At 41.8% G+C, this 21925-nt stretch overlaps 1 protein-coding gene across 2 annotated transcripts in view; it reads right to left on the bottom strand.

Annotated features, from left to right (window-relative positions):
* Positions 1-3293: 3293 nt before the first annotated feature.
* The window catches only part of ACS (acetyl-CoA synthetase), a 112291-nt gene continuing 93659 nt past the window's right edge, over positions 3294-21925 (bottom strand). For both annotated transcript variants that reach the window (XM_086494740.1, XM_086494739.1), the window contains exons 16-18: positions 4200-4290; positions 3999-4097; positions 3294-3917 (exon numbers count right to left, since the gene is read on the bottom strand). In XM_086494740.1, the coding sequence (XP_086350866.1) occupies positions 3732-3917; positions 3999-4097; positions 4200-4290 (376 nt within the window). In that variant the 3' untranslated portion in view covers positions 3294-3731. The remainder of the gene's footprint in view (positions 3918-3998; positions 4098-4199; positions 4291-21925) is intronic.

The raw sequence follows: 21925 nt of genomic DNA, 5'->3' as shown, positions 1-21925 counted from the left end.
TATATATGTTCAAGTGTCACTATGACTGATGTCATTTCCATATATGTATAAGTGCCAATATGATAATCATACCATAAACTATTACATTGTGTAATACTAGTTTGATATTATATAATATTGGTATGACATTTTCATGTATCCGTATCACATCAATATCCTCACTACATTATATCGTCTCAATATCTTACCTACCAATTGTATGTCAAATCTGGTTTGATACTATAATAAAAGCAATTTAATACTGGTATGACACCACACACTAATTTCTTGCTTGTGTAAGCATAAATATGCCAATTCTTATAACTTATACCGATGTATAATGAGACTACATGTCAGTCTGATACATGCTTAATACCAATGTTATAATGCTAGTATACATGTAACAGCCCCCTATATCCTTACAGTCATTGACTATGGTGTGGTTTTTAGGTGAAATTCTTTCTAATGTTTAAAATACAACACCCCGATATCACAATTCTCCAATGTGCATTTGAGTATCTGAAGCCCTATTTTGTTTGCAGAGTGAGAGATTGATATCCATGCTATTACATTTTGCATGTACAAGTTTCCTTTTTAGAAGCTACAATGAATCACGGGAGACGTTCTATGTTTGATTTACGAATTGTCATTTTTTTATAAGGCATGCTTTCAAATCATTAGTCAATGATAGAGGAGGCAAGTGTCGATTCTCTCCAAGGTATACCAGTCAAACATTTTTTCACAAAATACCAATTGCGGTTTAAGCATAGCTTTTCATATTCCATACCAAACAAAAAGGATCTCGTAAAGAAAGTGATAATGGAGAGCCCATATGCTCGGGCCTATATTCAAACCAGCTTATGCCATGCTTCGGCTAGAGAGATCTTTCCAATAACTCAAGCTAGTATCCATTAAAGCCAGTCCAAGGTACTCCATTCAAGTATATCATTTCATACCTGCAACACAATACATTAGTTTTTGTAAGTTACATCAGTATTTGGCTCTCCAATAGCCAATCCAGATCAGTAGAGGCTAGCAATGGTTCTTTATCAAGGGGTCACCAACAACTAAATAAAGTTCTTCTCAAAGAGAGATTATGCCAACGATAAATAGCATGCTAGCGATGGCTTATCCAGCCAAGCCCCCACCTTTTCAATTATATTAGATCGAAGAAGAAAAAATAGTGCTTGAGGGGCCCTCATGGGAAACCATCCATGCCGCCCCCCCCCCCCCTTCATGAACCATCTTTGAGATGACCAGAGATCTTGTTTATCAAGACCAAGGAGACTAATCACTCAAGGAAAATATACATTTAAGTTGTTGTACAACATAAAAACATCACCCTAGAGGCTAGGAAGTGGCAGATCCATCAACAATTCCATGTGGTAGTAAAATTAGCAAGGCAATAGTAGTCTTTCTCTCTCCCTCAAGTGTAGGTAAATTAGCAAGACAACTAAATGCACTCTCTCTCCCTCAAGTGAAAACTAGTGGAAAGATGACAATAAATAAGGCTAAGTGAGGGTAAGAAACCCTCACCTTCAATAGAGGTTGAAGTTAGTAGGGTAAGATGACAGTAAATAAGGCTAAGTGAGGGTAAGAAACCCTCACCTTCAATAGAGGTTGAAGCTAGTAGGCCAAGGCATCCTCCTCCTGTTCATGCTAGGTCACACCATGTCTAAGCCACCTTAGGAAGTATCCAGCCTCTCATGATGACAACCATCTAGCTTTTAATAAGATTTACAGCAATCATAGGCAACAACAGAGAAATCGCCCATTACTAAGAGACTCAAAGTTGGGGAAGAATATTACACATACCCAGATGAAGCCCGATTGATAGAGCTAAGAGGGACCAAGGTATGCAAACCTAAGCTTTACGTGCCACGAGGTCCCAACCATGGGATCAAGGGCTCTTGTGCAAAATCAACGACGCTCGCAAATATCTTCCGTCACAAGTAAAAACTAAACTCGGGATCCCGAGATTAGTTTTTATGGTGGGGTCCACAAAAACTAAACTCAGGATCCTAAGATTAGTTTCTATGTCGAGATCTATTGTTTTAACTTTAAGTTTATGAAAAATCACATATGTTTCAAGAAAGCGCACGCAAACATGATAATTAAGGCCCCTGCTCCTCAAGCTGGTGGCGAGGGTTCAAATCTCGGTTGGGGAAGCGACAACATCCAAGATTAGGATCCCGTGTGGCTGGACTCCCGAGATTAGTTTCGAAAAATCTAAACTCGCGATTGCGAGTTTAGTTTCAACAGATTGATGGTCCATATCGATCATCATTTCGCCTTTCACTTGGAAACATTGATCCCACGGTTAAGACCCTATTGCACTTAAAGAGGAAGGGTATGAAAAGCACTTTCTAGAGCAGTGATGATTGGGGCTACAGGAGTCAGAATATGCAAAGACAAGTGACGGCAGCAATGTTTCCAAAGAACATTTTTCTAAACAAATAGAAAAACTTGGGCTATTAAAAATTGCAGGTTTGCTTACAAAATTTTGCAAGTCTTTCAAAAATATAACTTAAGTAGGGAAAAATTTACACTTTTTTCCAAATTGCAAAAAAAAAATCACAAGTGAAAACCAAAATGTAGTAGGTGCATGGTAATTGGTTACAAGTTTTCTGTGACTACTCGACGGTAGGATTTCAAAATGTGGATAGCTTTGGTCAACGTATATGTGACAGCAATGTCCCTCCTCAAGATAGCACCTCTATTTATTTACCAAGTGTTGGTCACATTGATGTTTACACCGAGGCTTCTCTGGCCACACACCACAATTAGTGCCACTCCCAATGCCCTGATTGAAAACAAAAATGCTTCCAAGCCAAAATTTAGCTGATGCAAGTGCCCTTGGGTCATGTGTGAATTGGAGTAAAAATAACCACCTTGAGGATTAAAAACTTAATTTAGTAGATCCCCCACTCAAGCTACCACAGCTCTAAGTGTGTTTATCTAGTTATAACTTTAATAGTCCAGTATGACCAGGCTTAGCACCTTTCCAAGGATTTGCTACCACATTAAGATATATTTCTCATACACCGCATCACGCATATGGAGGTTTTGGGAAAGAATTCATTGCTTCCGACCTGTTTTTATATGTTTGTCCAGATAGCAACAAGGCATCTAAGGGGAGAAGTCCAAGAGAGAGCATAATCGGATATTGGAGTACGAGTCAGAGCTTCCAAAAAGAGTAAATGCAAATATTATTGGTGAGATTAAGCCCATGATTATCAATCCACATCCAGATTCATTACATTGTCGTGTCGCCAACAATGCCAACAAACCAACCCTCGAGTGATTCAAAGCTCAAAAATAAAAATCATATATGCTATTATATTGACTGGATGATAGAGCTTACAAGTTGCTTAAGTCAACAGAGTTTGGTAAAACATCCTTACATGTAGAGAAATGTCGCATCAAGGTTGGCATAGTCACAATCCTTTCAAGGCAAAAGAGTCTCTTTTGCATGCAATTGTAGGAGGGCTTGCAATGACTACAAGGTTGCAAATAAGCAATGTGGACCATTGGATTACCTTTTCATTAATGGACAGGAAAATTACAAGAGCAGCAATCTTTTGGCAGTACACAAAAGAATGGGCTTGTACAAGGACAGGAAGGCAAAGTACAAGTCAACCGTCATCAGGTGGATACACGGTTAGCTTACCTTGCTTTTATTCTTACAAAGGACTCTGATACACAAAACAAAACCTCTGGCTAGATGACACATTTCATTTACCACGGGTCTCTTATACATCAGTTAAATCAATTAGCTCTTGGACTACACCGGGGTCAGCCAATGTGCTGATGTCCCCAAGCTCATCCAACTGTTTTGCCGCAATCTTGCGCAAGATTCTTCGCATGATCTTTCCACTTCTTGTTTTTGGAAGAGCAGGTGCCCAATGTATTCTATCAGGCGATGCAAACGCTCCAATCTACGCCCACCAAAAACAAGAGCTCAGACAGCCAAAGGGATAAGGGTGTACCAATGCAAAATAAATAAGAACAAAGTGAACCTGGTGGCGAACTGCATTTCGAAGGCTTGTACGGAGCTCTTCACTGTAGGAGACCCCCTCTTTCAATGTGACAAAGGCATAAATGCCTTGTCCCTTGACCTGTTATTTCAAGCCAAAAAACTCGAGATGAGATTTTGTTCAAATTTGTTGCATGCTAGAAGGGAGATTTGTATTCCAAAGCTCTTTAGAATAGACCCATACCTCATGTTCAATTGCCACAACTGCAGCCTCAGCACACTGGGAATGTGAAACAAGAGCTGATTCCACTTCTGCCGTCCCAATTCGGTGTCCACTGGTTTATCATTTTAACATTGTTATTACTCTCTAATGTAGAATTATTAAATTACTTTACCAACAAATTGAAAAACAGCCATGTGGACTCTAGCACACAGATTAGAAATATAGTCTTTTTCCTTCGTACTTGATCGAATACCTCTAAAACATGTAGTCAAGCTCTGGTTAAATGCATCAACACGTATGCCATCATTTCTAACGGTATATAAGCAATTGAAGTAGTTCATTAGAATAAGCTACTTATACACACGCAATGGTCAGAAAAATTCTGTGACGCGGTTGAACATCGCCTGATACGATTTGGGGTTTGGTTCCTCTGAAGGTGGGCATTGGATGGATCAGGCAGAGAGTTTGAGTACTCGTCGTTCCAACGAGTGTTTTATCTACCATTAGATGGGGCATCTAGCAAAGTCTCGTCTTCGTCAAAGACCCCCATCGAGCACGCACATCTCAAGGTTACTGTCTTCCAAAAGATAGACTTCGCCGAGCAAAAGCAAGTATTTTGTGCGGGATTACTTGAAGAAATGGTAGAGTATATCAACTCCCAACGGTCTGGTTCTATCACCGAAGTAATCCACCACACCATGGTTGCTTCCCACATCAATTTCCAACAAGGGGCTAGACGGAATGTCAAGCCTATGGAAAATAAAGACAAAAGTGATGCAAAGGGAAAAAACCAATGCCCAAAATTCTTCCCAAGGCAATTCCAATAACAGTAACAACAACAATCAGTCCAAGGAGAAGGGATTTTACAAAGGTAAAAACAAACTCTCTCATGAAGAGCTTGAAGATTTTCGCAAGGACCATAAGTGTTACAGTGTGAAGAGTAAGGACATGGCTATCGTTCTTGCCCCAAGAGAAATGTCCACAGTGAGACTCCTAGAGCTTCCACCATCCAAGCTCCAAAAGAGGATGCTCATTGCAAAGGATCACCTCTCCCCGATGCTTCGGGAAAGGTAAGGGAACATGATTCCTTCATCTTGTTTGACCCTCACTCTACTCACAACTTTATAACAATGGAGTTGGCCACTAAGTTGGGCATTCAAGCTTTCAAGATGGGAGATATTGTAACTTCCGATGGAGCTTTCAAGGGATAGCAAGCCTCCGTTACTCCCTTGATTGGGAAGTTGAGGCTTCATGTCCAAAGCTACGTCGATAAAGAAGATTTTTTTCTCGCTCCTCTCCAACATGAGGAGGTTATCCTAAGGGCACCATGGTTCAACCGCATGGCTGCCAGCATAAAGTTCCCTGAAAGGAGAATCTATTTCACCTGCAGAGAAAAGAGCATGTACATAGATGCTAATGAGTCGGGAAACACCATATCCCTGGTAAATACGCTTGCTTTTGATAAGTCAATGAAAAGCTCTATTTTTTGCGTATATGATCCATATCCCTGGTAAATACGCTTGCTTTTGATAAGTCAATAAAAGCTCTATTTTTTGCGTATATGATTTTTTTCTCGCTCCTCTCAAACATGAGGATGTTATCCTAAGGGCACCATGGTTCAACCGCATGGCTGCCAACAAAAAGTTTCCTGAAAGCACCTGCAGAGAAAAGAGCATGTATATAGATGTTAATGAGTCGGGAAACACCATATCCCTGGTAAATACGCTTGCTTTTGATAAGTCAATGAAAAGCTCTATTTTTTGCGTATATGATTTTTATTAGAGAATCTGTAAATGATTTTAATGTTTTCATAAGTAGCAATAAAGGGAGTCAAGAGAAATTAGAGTTGTTTAATTTTCTAAATGAATTTCAAGATGTTTTCATTGATGACATCCCAGTGATCTACCTTCAAAACGAGAGGATGATGACCATGCAATAGAGCTTCTACTAAGAAGCTCACCGCCTAATAAACCTCCTTATTGAGTTTCACAAGCTCAACAAGAGGAGATCATGAGGCAAGTGCATGGAAAAAGAGATGGTGAGGCCTAGCTCCTCTCCATTCTGTTCACCAGTACTTTTAGTGAAAAATGGCACATATCACATGTGTGTCGACTATAGAGCACTAAATAGGATCACTAAAAAAAAAAAGATTTTCCATGCCGCGCATAGAAGATCTACTTGATAAGTTATAAGTTTTGGCCTGGCAAATACTCCAGCCGCATTCAAACTCACGATGGACAAAAATCTTCAAGCCACTAAAATTCTACAAGTGACACCTCCAGGTAATGTTTTAAGTTGTGAGAGAGAATAAGCTTTTCATTAATCAAAAGAAAAGTGATTTTTTTCTACAAGAGATTCAATATTTAGGTCACATTATCTCTCAAGATAGTATATGTATGAATCCATCAAAGTTGGAGGTAATAAAAGCATGACCTAATCCAAGGAACCTACATAAGCTAAGAAGCTTTATTGGTATTTGTGCATACTACACACACTTCATAGAAAACATTTTCTCAAATAGCAAACCATTACATGACTTAACAAAGAAGAACGTTAAGTATTCATGGATTGCTAAGGAGAAAAAAGCTTTTGACAAGCTCAAAGAGAAGCTTACCTCTCAACCAATTCTCATGCTCCCGGATCTCTCAAAGCCATTTGAGGTCCAATGTGATGCTTGTGGTGATTGCCTTGGAGCAGTTCTGCATGCCATAGCATATAAGAGCCGAAGGCCCAATGCCAGTTGTTCTACATGTCCTAAACACATGGAAGCACTATCTCTTGGGGGCTCCATTCATCCTACGCATGAATCACAAAGACTCAAGAAATTCATGACGCAAACCAAGCTCTCCGATAAACAAATGAGGTAGGCAAATTTTCTTTTTCAATTTAAATTTCATATTGCTCACATTATTGACATGCACAATCAAGTGGTCGATGCACTTTCACAACGGCCAAGGGTAAATGTTGTGTCTATAGAAACTCACAATGATCTATCTTTTATGATAGATGAGTATCCTACTGACCAAGACTTTAAGTAGGTAATTACAGCCTTTGCATTAGGGAAGAAAAAAAGAAACATTACCTTGAAGGATGGTTATCTTCCAGATGGCAATAGGCTATGTGTTACTCTCCAATACAACAAGAAAGTCATGTATGAATCCCATGCTTCTCCTTATACAGAGCAAAGAGGGATTCTATAATCTACTCTTCGAGGGGTAGAAATGTATTTCTGTTGGTCTACCATGAAAAGTAAACATACAAGAGTGTGTTTCAAAATGCGTGGTATACCAGAAATTGAAATTTGATCGAGGGAAGCAACTTGCTTTGTTTCAGTCAACAAGCTTAGCAAGAAAACACACTCTATGCCGTCAAAAAGACTATTGAGGCACATCAAACGGCAACCCTCTTCAAATCTCAAGTTTTCAAGTATCATGGCTTGCCAACATCCATAGTGTCGGACAAAGATCCTAGAATGACCAATAAATTTTGAAAGGGTCTCTTTGAGAATCTAAGAATTAGATTCAATTTCTCTCTTGGCCTATCCACAAACGGATGACCAAAGTGAAATAACTAATCTAACGATTTTTAATCTACTAAAAGCCTATGTCATAAGAGTAGATCAACGTTCTCAATGAGAGAAGTACCTACCTCTTATAGAGTATATGTACAATGACATTGTACATACTTCTATGGGAAAAGTACCCTTCGAAGATAAAGAGGAAAGATCAAAAAGTCTCTTACTACTTAAAGTATATGGGAAGATCTTCGTTGTTGATGAATATAACCGAGACAAGAATCTTTTCCAAAGATTAAAGAGGTTATATCCATCTCAAAGCAAAGGCAAAAAAGGTTGCTGCTAATAAGCACAGGAGAGCCTTAGCCTTTAAGGAAAATGATTAGGTTTTGCTAAAGTTTCTCAAGGCTCATTTAAGACATGCTACGAGCAAGAATCCTACGAGCCACCAAGAGTATTATGCTAAACTAGTAAAAAGATACTATGGTCCTTTCTTTTAAAATTTTCAAGCCGATCAATGAGATGGCTTATTAGTTAAAGTTTCCCAACCATTGGCTCATTCACAATGCTAACCATGTGAGCCTACTCAAGCCTTACAGAAGAGAGCCACCAAAAGAACCAATAATAGAGGACCCACTAAAGATCGAAGATCAAGAAGAGGCATTGCAACCCGAATTGAAACAGTAACGTTATTCAATGATATCTTGTTAAGTTGAAGAATTTATCCTTTTAAAGATGCTAGATGGATGCAAGGAACCTAGCTTAAGGATAATATGAACCTTGTCAATGCTTACAATGCTACACTAGAGTAAGCAAATGAAAATGCATTTTCAACGAACCATGTTTTTTGTCTTATAAGACTCGTTCTCTTTCTTTTATTGTGCACAAAATTTAAGAAGTATGCATGCTTAAGATCATGTTTGTGCTTACGACGTCTCCTAAACACCAAGTAGAAGTTATTACTCTACTTTGAAAGTATGATATGGACTAAAGAGCAAGCATGCTTACGACAGCTAAGTCTCCCGAGCACCAAATGAATTAGTCATCCATTCTCGAATGATGTCGTAGAGTAAAAAAGGATCCTCTACCCGCTAAGAAACATGGACTAATAACCAGGCTTTATCTTCTCTACCTCATAGTCGAAAACGACTATGATTTCAAGAGAGAGATAATGTCATAAAATATAATATCTAACTTTACCAAATGATTTTCTCATATTAAACAGATCATTTAATATAGTAAGATAAAAGGGGAACAAGAGTTAGGATATAGATATGTACTTCTAGACCTATCTCAACAGGGGACCAAAAGGAGAAATGTTTGCATCTTAATAGTGGTTCAAAAGGAGACGGTCTACCAAGAGCAATGTGCAATAAGTGCTGCTAAATTTACCTCAGCAAGGAACCAGGAGGAGAGATGGTTACATCTCAATAGGGGTCCAAAAGGAGGTAGTCTATCAAAGAGCAACATGCATCTAATGGAGCTTAAAAGACCTTCCTTAGGGTTAGCTTCATTAAAGACCTCCAAAAGTTAGTGTTAAAAATTCCTTTGACCTTAGTCATTAAAGACCTCCAAAAGTTAAGTGTTAAAAAGTCCTTTGACCTTAGTTAGGATATAGATATATGCTTCTAAACCTATCTCAACAGGGGACCAAAAGGAGAAATGGTTGCATCTCAATAGGGGTCCAAAAGGAGACGGTCTATCAAAGAACAATGTGCAATAAGTGCTTCTAGCTTTACCTCAGCAAGGGACCAAGAGGAGAGATGGTTACATCTCAATAGGGGTCCAAAAGAAGGTAGTCTATCATAGAGCAACGTGCATCTAATGGACCTTAAAAGACCTTAGGGTTAGCTTTATTAAAGACCTCCAATAATTAGTGTTAAAAAGTCCTTTGACCTTAGGCAAGCTAGGGCTGACCTTGAGGTGGGAATCCTACCCAAGCATGAGGTGCTTGTCGGCTTGCTAACTAAAGTGCTAAAGTGTTTGTGGGAACCTTAACCAAGCTTGAGGTGATTCTCATGCTCCAATGCTTAAGCTTGTCATCTTCATTACTATGCTATTATGCTATGCTAAGCAAGAAGAGTGATGATAAGTCACTTTAATTCTCTTAATTCCGTTATTCTTACTTAAACTTCATAGGCCATTTCCATTACATCACCTCCTCGGGATGTGATTCCTCAAAAAGTGTAGATTCAGATCTTCCCATCTCGACAGTATGTCACAAACTGTTGCGTGTCAAGCCACTGAAGACCAGAGGGTTAGGAATTCCTGAGCCTAACTCGTGCAGATCCCGCCCGAGGGGCCTACACCCTAGTAGAAGGAGCAGAAGAAGTCCTCACCAACTTGCAGGTTCTTGCCTAGCAGCCCCATTATTGAAATGAATTAGGATTAACACTAGTCCTGTAAAAGCCACTTTTGTGGCTTTTGAAGACTTTTGTAAAATATTTTCCAGCACTATGTTAGTTATCTAAATGAAAAATGGTTTCAGTGAATTATAACCTACACTCAATACGAGTTGATAAAAAATAGTACAGAGCTAAATGAAGGTCTAAAGGTGTCTATCCATTGCGATTCTCTACAACTACTTTATGCGGATGGACAAATTTTTAATATTTTCTTTTGAAAGTAAATCAAATCATTGCTAAGCAGGTCCAAACTTCTTTGAAAAATCCATCAATAGGATTATGATAGATGTACCAAGCTTTTTTAACCCATATGCAAAGTCTGCCAGCATTTTTTACTTCTCGAAGTTAAGTAGTAAAGTGAAGTTTTGCGTAAAATTTGCTAATTTTAGAAAAGTAATTTTTTTATTTTTGAGATTTTTATGTAAATTGTGTATTTAGAAACTTTTTTCATATCTTAAACCGATAATTAAGAAGTTTCATGAAATTTTGATGTCATATACAACAGTTACATTTCATTTACTAAAGTCTTGACGGAAGCCATTTTTATGGCTTCAACCAGTTTTGTGGCCCATTACAAGTCTAGTGTTGAAAACCCTAACCCTCGACGAACTTACAGAACTCTGGCTAAGGGACCCAACATAAAATAAAGCTGGACAAACACACTCACACCCCAATTCGCGTAAATAAGATGATGAAGTGGCAGTTGTTCCAATGGCCCATGTTTTGCAGAAACTGGCCACGTGGCAACAGTGTATAGATCAGCCGTATGGACGCTTGCGGTACATTGCATGGCCAGTATGAAACAACTGCGACCGAACAAGTTTCTTACGTCGGGAGTCTAGGTCGGTCAGTCAGGGACCACTTAGCACTGAATTCTGATGAGTATGGACTTCTGTGTGTGCCAGATGGGATTTTGGGCCACTCCGCAAGTCACTTATAACTTTATAAGTTGGTGGAAATTAGGAAATTTAGCCAAAGGGACAAACTGGACACTTCGCAATAGCAGAGCAACCTGCAGATCAACACTGAGTCAATCCCAGCTGGGCTATGGCCAATTTCAAGTGCCTGGAACACAGTTTGGTATGGCTGGCCATATGCCCAAAATGCAGATATGACAGGTAAAACAAGTGATGCGAGTGCTGGAATGGTCAATCCTAGAGAACAACTTTTGTGGGCACCTGTTTATAACAATGTGACTCCTTTGAGTCAGCCAAGGATTACAAGGAAGGTGGGTAGGGAGTGAAGTTTGAGACTTTCAGGGGAACTGAGGATGAACTGAAGGCTTTGACCTTCATACAGCAGTTCAATGCAGCTTAAGCTGGAGGAAACCTCACAGAGTCTTCGAAGATACGCAAGGCTGACACTTTCTTGAAAGGAAATGCGCTTCAATGGTGGACGGCATTGTTGAAACAGGGTCAAGCCCCAACAATGTGGGTACCTTCTTGTTGACATGATTGTCTACTCAAAGTGCGAAGAGGAGCATAGGAATCACTTCACGGCAGTTTTCAATGAGCTACGCAAGAACAGGCTACTCATTAATACGAAAAAGAGTGAATTCTTTATGGAGGAGATTCACTTCCTTGGGCACATTGTTTCAAAGAATGGGGTATGCATGGATCCCGCCAAAGTGAAAGCAATTAGGTCATGGCCAGACTTGAAGTCCCTACATGACATTCAAAGCTTTCTAGGCTTACGTTCCTACTACAGGAGGTTCATCCAAAATTTTGCTGAGATTGCTTCTCCACTCCATGCACTGCAAGGGAAAGGAGTTACTTTCAAGTAGACAGCAAAGAAAATTCTAGTCTTTAAACACTTGCAAGAGAAGCTGACTTCATATCCGGTAATCATTTTGCAAGATCTTTCGAAACCTTTTGTGTTTCAGTGTGATGCGTGTGGCCACACTCTAAGTGCAGTTCTAATGCAGAATGGCCGAGTAGTTGCATATGAGAGCAGAATTCTTTTGAAGACCGAAAAGACCTTGCAAGTTTATGAGAAAGAATTGTTGGCAGTAATTCACGCTCTTACTAGTTAAAAGACCTCCTGGCATCCTAGTACAAGGCTGAGTCATCTGCAAACTCAGCGTCCAGTAGCTCATCTCCCCGAGTAGGAAGTGCTAAACCACGTAAACCAACCTGCTGCGACACCAAAAACTAGCTCATCGCCTCAGCATAGAACAGAAAGATGAAGGGGGCAAGAGGACAGCCTTGTCTGACCGAATGTGTGAGCATGAAGCGATCACCTCTACCTCCTGACAAAAGTACCTGACTGTGTGCCCTTCTGTACAAAGCTGACACCCCTCTGATCCAAGCATCTGAGAAGCCCATCCTGTGTAGAGTGCCCTCCAGAAAGTCCCAGTCAACCCTGTCGTATGCCTTCTCAAAATCGAGAAGAAGAATCACCATATCCTCACCACGGAGCCGCGCTAGGGCAGAAGCCTCCCAAAAAGTAAAGGTGTTGTCCAGGATACTACGCTCCTTGACAAAACCTGTCTGAGTCCCATGTATAATGCTCTCTAGAAGTGGCTGAATCCTCAAACTCAGAGCCATGGCAAGAATTTTGTAGGCTGAGTTGAAGATGGTGAACCAACTGACCCGTCGGGCCTCCTCAACTGATTGACCTTGGCATGCGTATGCCGAGGTCCACTGCCTCAAAGAAAGCACCTGTCACTCTGTCACCCACCTGGGTCCACTGAGATGTCTGACGATGGAAAGCAAACTCATGGCGCCTCTCCTCTGTGCTAACAAGCTCCTGGCGAGCCTGCTGTAACTGCTCCTCCAACCAAGGACTGTCTAGATGCTGCTCCTGTATCCTCTGCAAGGAAGCAACGCCCCATCGGAGACGCTGCTCCTCCTCTCGCTGCAGCCAGGCCAGCCAAAGACTCCTGAAGAAAGAATCGGCTAAGCTGAGCTAGTCCCGAGGCCACTCTGTCAGCAGGAGAATCCTGCATGTCTAAGCTCTCTGTTCAAAGAGCCTCCACTCGCTCTCTGAGCATAGAGTCCAGTAAGACCCTCTCAAGGATGCGCAGCATCGTGCTTCCCCTCCTCTGCATGTCTGTCACTGTGAGGATCACTGGTGCATGGTCCAAAAAGTAAGTCTCTGCCAGAATGCCAACTGACCCACCCAAGTCTCAGAAGTGGTCACTAGTGTAGAAGCGATCTATCCGCGATAGATTCACTCCTCCCACTCTGCGGTCCGAACGAGAGAAGGCCAAGCTGTCTGGGGGCCTCACAACACTAGAATGCTGTCACACATCCGAGACATCAGTCATACAAAACCTCTCCCAAGCTACCGGCTCAACTCCATGCACAATAGCATGGCTACCACCAATCCTGTCAGAGGGGTCCTCCAGCATGTTGAAGTCACCCCCTATGCACCATCGCTCTATCTGCGGAAGAGACTCAACAATCTATAACCAAAACTCTACTCGTGCACTCGCCACATTGAGCGCATAGATGTTCAGGAAGCCCACAAGACAAACCTGAACCTGCATAGTGATCCACTGAGCCCTGCCTAGCACAATAATCCCTCTGCCCACAATGGCCTGCAGCAAAGAATCCGCAATAGTCATACATACCCCGCCCTGGATGCCTCTAGGTCCAAAAGCAACTAACCAAAAAGTATCATATCGTCCACCCAAAAGCTGACCACAACGTCTAATGCGTCTCTCACACAGATGATGCTCCTGTAGCATAAGAAGGTCAATCTCTCCTCCCACAAGGCATCGCTGAAGCTCCTGACGCAGTCGGACCCTCTAACGCTGAAATCGGGGCCCACCCAATCCCTGTATGTTCCATGAGACGATCCTCATGGGGAGCGAGAGAGAACAAATGTTGCCGCAGCAGCTAAACGTGCTATCTTCTAGGCTGGCTTGGATGGGGAGAAATCCGTATCCGAGCGTCCTCGAGATAAGCGTGACTGCAAAGAGTGCCTAGCCTAAGCCCAAGTAGATTGAGCCGTGTGTAAAGCAACCTCCTCTGTCCAGGAGTCCTCATGAATGTGTACATAGCATGGCGGGCACTGCGTATCAGCCAAAAAGTGAACCACAATGTGTCTACATCCTGCTGCATCTAGAGGGGTCACAACAAACTTGGCCAATGGCCAAAGAGTCTGAAGGATGTCTGTAATTCCTAGGTCTCCTATGTGGTGTGAGAACTCTAGGGCCTATGTCTGTAGCCACTCCATTGAGTCTACGGTCCACTCAGTCTGGTCCCTGCAGCAAAGGGGAAAAGAGAAGCCAATCGCTGAGTCCAAGGCCTCTATCCTCCTAGCTGCAAGGAACAGAACATGAACCCTGAAGCAGGCTGCCATAAGGTCAGGTGAGGAGTCACCGAGAAAACGTGTAAAGTCGTAGGCAAAGAAGTCCCACTGATGTCGAATGTCGAAGCTCGTCAGACCACAAGGGACTGCTGCAAAGGCAGACATCTGTACCAAAAGAGGGGGTCGCAAGAAAGGCTATCCCTCTCTCGCCAAGCGACTCGTGGCAAAGGCACTTGGAATTGGAGCTGATCTCTTTAGACAGCTAATTCCGGTGTTAGAATCTAAAGCTACTGGATATGCGATAACTGGACTAGAATATGATACTGGAACAAGAGACATAGTTGGAAAACTAGGAAGAGTATTTGCCAGTTCAGATTAATAGTTCAAGGTAAATCAGTAAAGTGATGGTTCAAACTCAGATGATTATAGAATTGATACTTACAAAGTGAGTCTAGAGGCGAAGAGCTCGAAAGTGTTAAGGAAGCTAAGCCAAATACAAACAGTTTCGGGACCCTATTACAATGTAGTAGGCCCTATTTATAGCTCTCTTGAGTTATACAGTAACTGTCTGTGGTAATTACCGCCAATCCGATTGCCCTTGGCTGGCCCTTTTTATAGCTCTCCTGAGTTACTACAGTAATTGTCCGTGGTAATTACCGCCACTTTGATTTTCCTGGTCGATCTTCTAGGGGACAGTTCCCGACTGCTAGGACTGTATTCGCCTTCTACATCCTTCCCTTCTTTCTTGAATTTTGGTATGATTCCCAAAATTTGTTGAAAAATCCACCCTCTGATTCTGAGATGGAACTACCCAGTATCCTTCCACTGAACCCGCTTCCTCTTGCCCTTCTTTGATGTTGGTGCCTCAGAAGTCCCAGTGCCAGCATTGTCCTTCTGGATAATTCTGTAGATGGCCTCGTGCTCAAGTTGATCCCGCCTTTCAGTAGTCATCTCCAATTCATAAGGCGTAAGAGGATTGTAAGTTTTGGTGTCAGGATCATACACAGTGCGTCTACCCTTTGTTAGACGGGGTCTGGCCAATTTATGACAATGCGAAGCTGTGTGGATCCACCCTTGCTGAAGAGGCTGATTTGTTTTAATCCTGGCTTCAAAGAGAATCTCAGCCATTTCCCTGTATTGTGGCCCCAGTCCTGGTTTAGCCGTGATATCCTTTTCAGGGATCTTAGAGGACTCCATAGTCAGTTGAAGCAACTGATTTGTGATCTTTGCAAGACCTCTGAGCTGGATCTTCCATTGTCCCATACAGATTCTGACTCTCTTTATTTCTTCTTGTAGTTCCATAACATCATTTAGTTGGAGAGCATCATTCATCATGTTTGCCAAGTTTTCCATTCTACAGTGGCTCGCTCATACCACTCCTGAAGGTCAACAGTGATATTGAAGTATGTGAGCCGATCCACTGGTTCTGGATGTTGAGGATACAAAGCTAGGAAAAACCTAGGCAACTCAGCCTCTCTAGCAGGCAATGCATACAGGAGAACTGGGGAATCAGGTACAAACTCTAGAAAGCCTGGTTCTCCTACTGCATCATCTTCCTGGTGACTCGAATCAGCTGAAAAAGTCTTCGGAGAGCAATTGCATGTTCTCCTGATGTCATTCGAACCCGAGGTCCTTTGCTGCTAGAAGCATGATCTTCAATGATAGCCTGCACTCTCTGGTCTAAGACTCCTCTAGAAATTTGCATTTGAAGTAGAACTTCTTTCAGTTGATTCCTGACCTCCTTCATACCTTTATATGTAGGCTTGTTCCCAAGCAATAGCTCTAATTCAATGGCTAGAGAATGACAGTCTGTAGTAGACTGCCGCTGCCAGTGTGGATTGACAAGCTTATCATCAGAGGTTAATGCCCATTCAGGTACCCTGTCTAGCAGCTGAATTCTAATGGGATGCTCAGGTAATTGACACACTTCTTGATTATGAAAGGCAGCCGATTTCCAGTGCTGTACCATTTCTCTCGCTCCAACATATACCATTGGAAAGCATGCCAAATCAGAGATTAGAGTATCATCCTCCAAATACATCCTTGTAATAGGAGCTTGTTGAAGTCTCAGTCTTTTATTCAGTGTGATGAGGTGTACTGAATGCTGGTCATCACCTTTTGGAGACTCAGTCACAACTTTGGCTTTTCCTTTACGGTCCTCAAAGGGTTGTGACTGGTGTTCTGGAGAATCTCCAGCGTCGCTCTTCCACCCACTGCCTGGCTACTGATCCTCAGCTGGTGCTGGTCTGGCTTGTCCTTGAACTGGTCTGGCTGGTCTCGGATGAGCTGACTGGCCTCTGTGGAAGCAGATCCACCAGCTCGAGATCCTGAAGGTGGAAAAGGAGGAAAATCATCATCTTCACCATCTGGCTTGTCTGCCTGGTTGTCCTCTCCTTCTTCATCCTCATCTTCTTCCCTCTCAGAATTCTCATCAGGATTATTCTGTGTCTCAATGTAATCCATGATGGCTTGATTCGTCAATGCTGTATTGTATTCTGAGAGCTTATCCTGTAGATCACTCTAAATAGTTTCCATCAGGGCTTTCAGAATAATCCATATTCAGAGTGACATTGCCCTTTGGATTCAGATTATCAGCAAAATTATTGTAGACATCTCTCTCTATCAGAAAAGCTTTGATCGCAGTGTGAGCTGTCATCAGTTCTTTATAATCTGTCCTCTTCATTCGGAGCAAAGTCTGAAAGCGATCAGCATCCCTCAAAGCTATTGCGTTGTCTTCCTTTAATTGCCGATTTTCTATTTCTATTTTTAGCAGCTTTGTTTGCAGATCATTGATTGTCCTTACTGACTAATTCTCAACAATAGTGTGCCTGAGTCTTTGTGCAACTACATCCTACTGAAGTTTCTTAACTTGACGCTTACTGCTTTCTAGTTCTTCTGTTGACTTAGCCAGCTGCTCATTGGGAACCGATGCCTCCATCATCTGTCCTAAAGCGTTGACAATGGTATTCCATGATGATTGCATAATCATTGAACAGCCATCAGCTACTATTGCCTGGTCAGACTGGACTGGCTCATAAGTCATAAAAGGAGCCATGTATGGTAAGTGCTGCAAATTAGATGTCTAAAAAATTAATCGGCCTTTGAGAGGGTGACGTTGCAACTGTTGCAGTTTGTCCTCCTTTGCTATAGAAAGAGCCAACTCACTAAAAGGAATTCTATTAGCGAAACTGTCAGGTACTAGGCCCTTTCCCTTGTCTTTGACCACCGCCTCTTCAGCACTTGATGTTGTTTCCTGGCCCTTCCCAGTGCTGCTGTCTGCTGCAATCTGCTCTGCTGACCGGTCCTTCTCAGCACTGGTCTGTGCGGGGGTCTGTTCTGCTGAAGTCTGGCTTGCTGAGAATTTTGTAGCAGGCAAAGACTTAAACTGACTTTCTATTTGCTTTAAGAAAGCGCTGCTTTTAGCCAATGTAGCTCTTGGTTTTTTTGAACTATTGGATTTCACCTGCGTGGCCTTCCAGTTACAGTGAACTGAGTGCCTGCAGCTTCTTTATCTGAAATAATTCAACATTGTTAGTCTCTGGAATGGGCTTCTGACTTCAAGCCATCCGTACCTGATAATGAGCATCTGGAGAAGTTGCTCAGTAAAAAAACTGCCAGACATACCAAGCCTTGAAAACATTTTGAGACTTCAACTTAGCAGTTTGCTGGAGCACATTATGAGATAAAATCTGACATAAGTTGATTTTAGCTATAGCATCCAATTTCTTTGCAAGCAGCATGGCAATTAGCTTTTCTGATACATACATAGGGTTGTTTTCCAGACTCACCGCTTTAGCCACAAACCAGTAAGTAGCGGGGACGTCCAGTCCTGCTACTACTGGAACCCCTTGTGCGCTGGCCTTGCGTTTTTTCTTGGCTGCTTCATCTTCCTTAAGAGCTGCACTTATCTGTTCTACAGTTGCTATGGTCGGCTTAGGCTCATTAGGCATTTTGAAAGCATACGCAATATCATCAGGAGTTGCTGTCACTTTTATACCATTGACTACAGCACTGCCATCTTCGACAGTGAAGGAATCCAGAACTTGCTTGATGATAGCCGTGTCAAAACCTATTCTTGTGGCTTGCACTACTACATGCAAATCCCACAGTTGGAGCAACGCTTTGGCTTGCTCAGTAAACACATACCGTTGTATCTTGCTATGGGGAATGAGTGGTAGAAAAGCTTTAGCAGCGACAATAAGTGCCGAGGTTTCCTCTATGGTTTCCTGCATCTTCTCCAACATTTTCTTCCTACCCATACACTGGGTGAGGCCGATAAGTCTGTAGAAGAAGAAGACTTACTTGGATAGTCAAAGCCACAGCCAGGTTTGTCCGACAGAGACAAGTAGTGTTCGAGAGAGTTTGCAAATGAGGAAGTTTGTGGTTGTAGTGAAGACTACTCAGAGCTCGGCGATGGCGAATGTGTAACAGCAGGGAGATGTCGCGCAAGAGATTTATGAGGAAAAATGCCAACCCGCCTTACTGTTTTACGCATCCACGCCATAAAAGCTCCACTACTTACCGTTCCTAGAGTTCTGCCGCTCCACTACTTACCGTTCCTAGAGTTCTGTGCACCGCCGGCAACGTGGCAAACATGCATTGGCTAAGTCTTCCCATAGTTCGTTTAATGATGACCACATGCATTCCTACTGGCCCTTGTGCCCATAAGAACTTGTACTGTCCTGTACACTTTATTGATGCAGCTACTGGCACTGATTTATAACACTGAGAATTTCCTAATGTCACTGGTTCTGGTACTGGTTATACATGGAAGAAGTTCATAATAGCTGGCTCGAAAAATTCATAGTCCTCAGTACCCTGAGAACCATTATCCTTTTCTCTGGAAGTCTCTTTTTCATTAGAATAGTATAGCTTGATTTTTGGCCCCATTATAAACACCAGGCAACAGTAATCCAGATAAATCCTTCAACCTTACTGTGCCGTTGGAAAATACCCAGTCAACTTCATATGGACAAGCCCAAGCTATCTTTAAGTTCGGCTTTTTGGGACCCACTTTGGATTGATAAAGTAGCACTAGATCTCCCTTCTGGAACTCCCTGACTTTGATTCTTCTGTCATGCCAATGCTTTCTTCTTTGCTAAACAATTTCCTGTTCCAGCATAGCCCTCTGTCTTAGTTCATCCAACTGTTTTAACTCCTCCAGTCTCCGCTTAAGACTATGATTGCCATCCTGAGACTGGGAATCACAAATTCCATAGGCACTACAGCTTCAGTCCTATACACCATTTTGAAAGTTGACATTCCCGTAGTGACTTTGTAAGCTTTCCTATAGGCCCATAAAGCAGTTTGAAGCTTCAAACCCCACTGATGTGGTTCCTACTGAACAATCTTAGTAAATATATTCTTGATGATTTTGTTGCTGCTCTCTGCTTGACCATTGCACCGTGGATAATAAGGAGTTGATTTCCTGTGCCTCACTGAGAGCATCTCCATCAGTATTTCCATAGTATCATTAATAAAGTGTGTTCCTTGATCAGACACACTTTCCACACGGTATCCATAACGACAGAATATATTTTCAAATAAGAAGACAAAAGTGAACTTCGCGGTGTTATCTGAAAGAGCCTTGGCCTCGACCCATTTGGTGACATAACAAGTGCCCATCAATATATACCGGTTCTTCCTAGGAGTAATCTTCTTGAATGGATCCATGAAGTCCAGACCCCATTTCATAAACACATCCAATGGTTAAACTGGAGTAAGTGGAGTCATATCTACTGCTATTGATCTGCCCATCCTCTGACATATATCACAGGTTTTACAAAAAATTCTGACATCATATATCAAAGTTTGCCACCACAATCCAGCCTGCAAAATCTTCTTGTAAGTAATATCAGTGGAGAAATGTCCTCCAGAATCCCCTTCGTGTGCTTCAGAAATAACTTGCATCCTTCCTTCCATCGGCGCACACCTTCGAAGAACCCCATCTACTCCCAACCTATATGATGATGAACTTCAAACTCTTACTAATCAGAGCCTTCTTCTGATTTTGAGTCCAGTTGTCTGAGAATCCTCTTTTGGAAAGGAACTGATATACATCTGACCATTCTGAATCTGTCTTTTCTTCAACGGTTACTTGGAACAATTTTATGTCCACTGGCTCATCTCTCAAGGATACTTCTGAATAACCATCAATGCTTCTGGACAGGAAATCGGCTCCACAATGGGATTTACCAGGCTTATGGAATTTACGGAATTCAAATTCCATGAGGAACATCATCCATCTAATCAATCGGCCTTGGATAATGACTTTGTTGATTAAAAACAAGAATGCCTAACGATCCACATAAAAATGAAACAACTTGGCCAATAAATAATATCGAAATTTAGTGGCACTGAAAACCATCCCTAAAGCTTCTCTCTCCATAGTAGTGCATTCTTGTTCAGCCTGACTGAATCTCCGACTAGCAAAATATATTGGGTAGTCAGTCCTCTCTTATGGTTGAGCTAGAATTCCTCCCATTGCTAGTCCTGATGCATCGACATGTACATGGAAGATAACTTCCCAATCCGGCTGTCGGAGCACTCGCTTACTGATTATGGCATTCTTCAAATTTTGAAAAGTCTCCTCACATTCAGCTGTCCAATTGAAATTGCTAATTTTCTTTGTAAGCTCATACAAGGGTAATTCCTTGGAATCAAACATATGAATAAATCTTCTATAAAAATTGATATACCCTAGAAATGAACTTAACTCTGATGCAGTGTGAGGTGCCTGGCCTGTTGGACACTCTGGATCTTATCATTGGCCATCTCAATGCCATTCCTGGACACTATATGTCCCGCTAGCTATCCCTTCCAGACCAAAAAAAAAAGATTTGAATGGGTTCAAACAGATCCTCTTTTCCTTACATCTTTGAAAGACCATTTCCAGAAATAATAATAAATGCTTCTCTTCTCGTGAGAACACAGTGAAATCTTCCATAAATATGGCCAGAAATCGGTGCAGAAATTCATTGAATATTTCCATCATACACCGTTGGAAGTTGTTGGAACATTGCAAAGATCGAATGGCATCACCAGATACATAAATGCACCCCATTCAGTGATAAAAGTGGTTTTACTCCGATCTCCAAGAGCAATCTTTAGCTGATTATAACCACTATAGCCATCCATGAAGCTGTACATCTCATGGCCTGCAATCTCATCAAAGAGCATGTCTGTAAAAGGTAATGGAAAAGGATCCTTGATTGTTTGAGCATTCAACTTTCGATAATCCACACACACCCTAAGCTTTCCATTCTTCTTGGGCACAACCACAATTGGAAACAACCAGTCACTACTGGCTACCTCTGTGATGAATCCAGCCTTCAAAAGGTTGTCAATTTCTTCTTTGACCTTCTTGGCGTAATTTGGATTCATTCTGTACCGCTGCAGACGCACTGGTCTGGCATTTGGCTTCAAAGGTATTCTATGTTGACAGACCTCTGGATCTACACCTTTTAGATCGGTATGTTCCCATGTGAATACATCTTTGTACTTTTGAAACATGTGTCGAGCTTTTTCTTTCATTTCTGGATTCAGATGCTTGTTTACCTTGATCAATCGAG

Source organism: Adiantum capillus-veneris, chromosome 22 (assembly GCF_014529385.1).
Source record: "Adiantum capillus-veneris isolate H3 chromosome 22, ASM1452938v2, whole genome shotgun sequence".
NCBI lineage: Eukaryota > Viridiplantae > Streptophyta > Polypodiopsida > Polypodiales > Pteridaceae > Adiantum > Adiantum capillus-veneris.
Note: the sequence above shows the minus strand (reverse complement) of the source record. Positions and strands in the feature narration are given on the sequence as shown.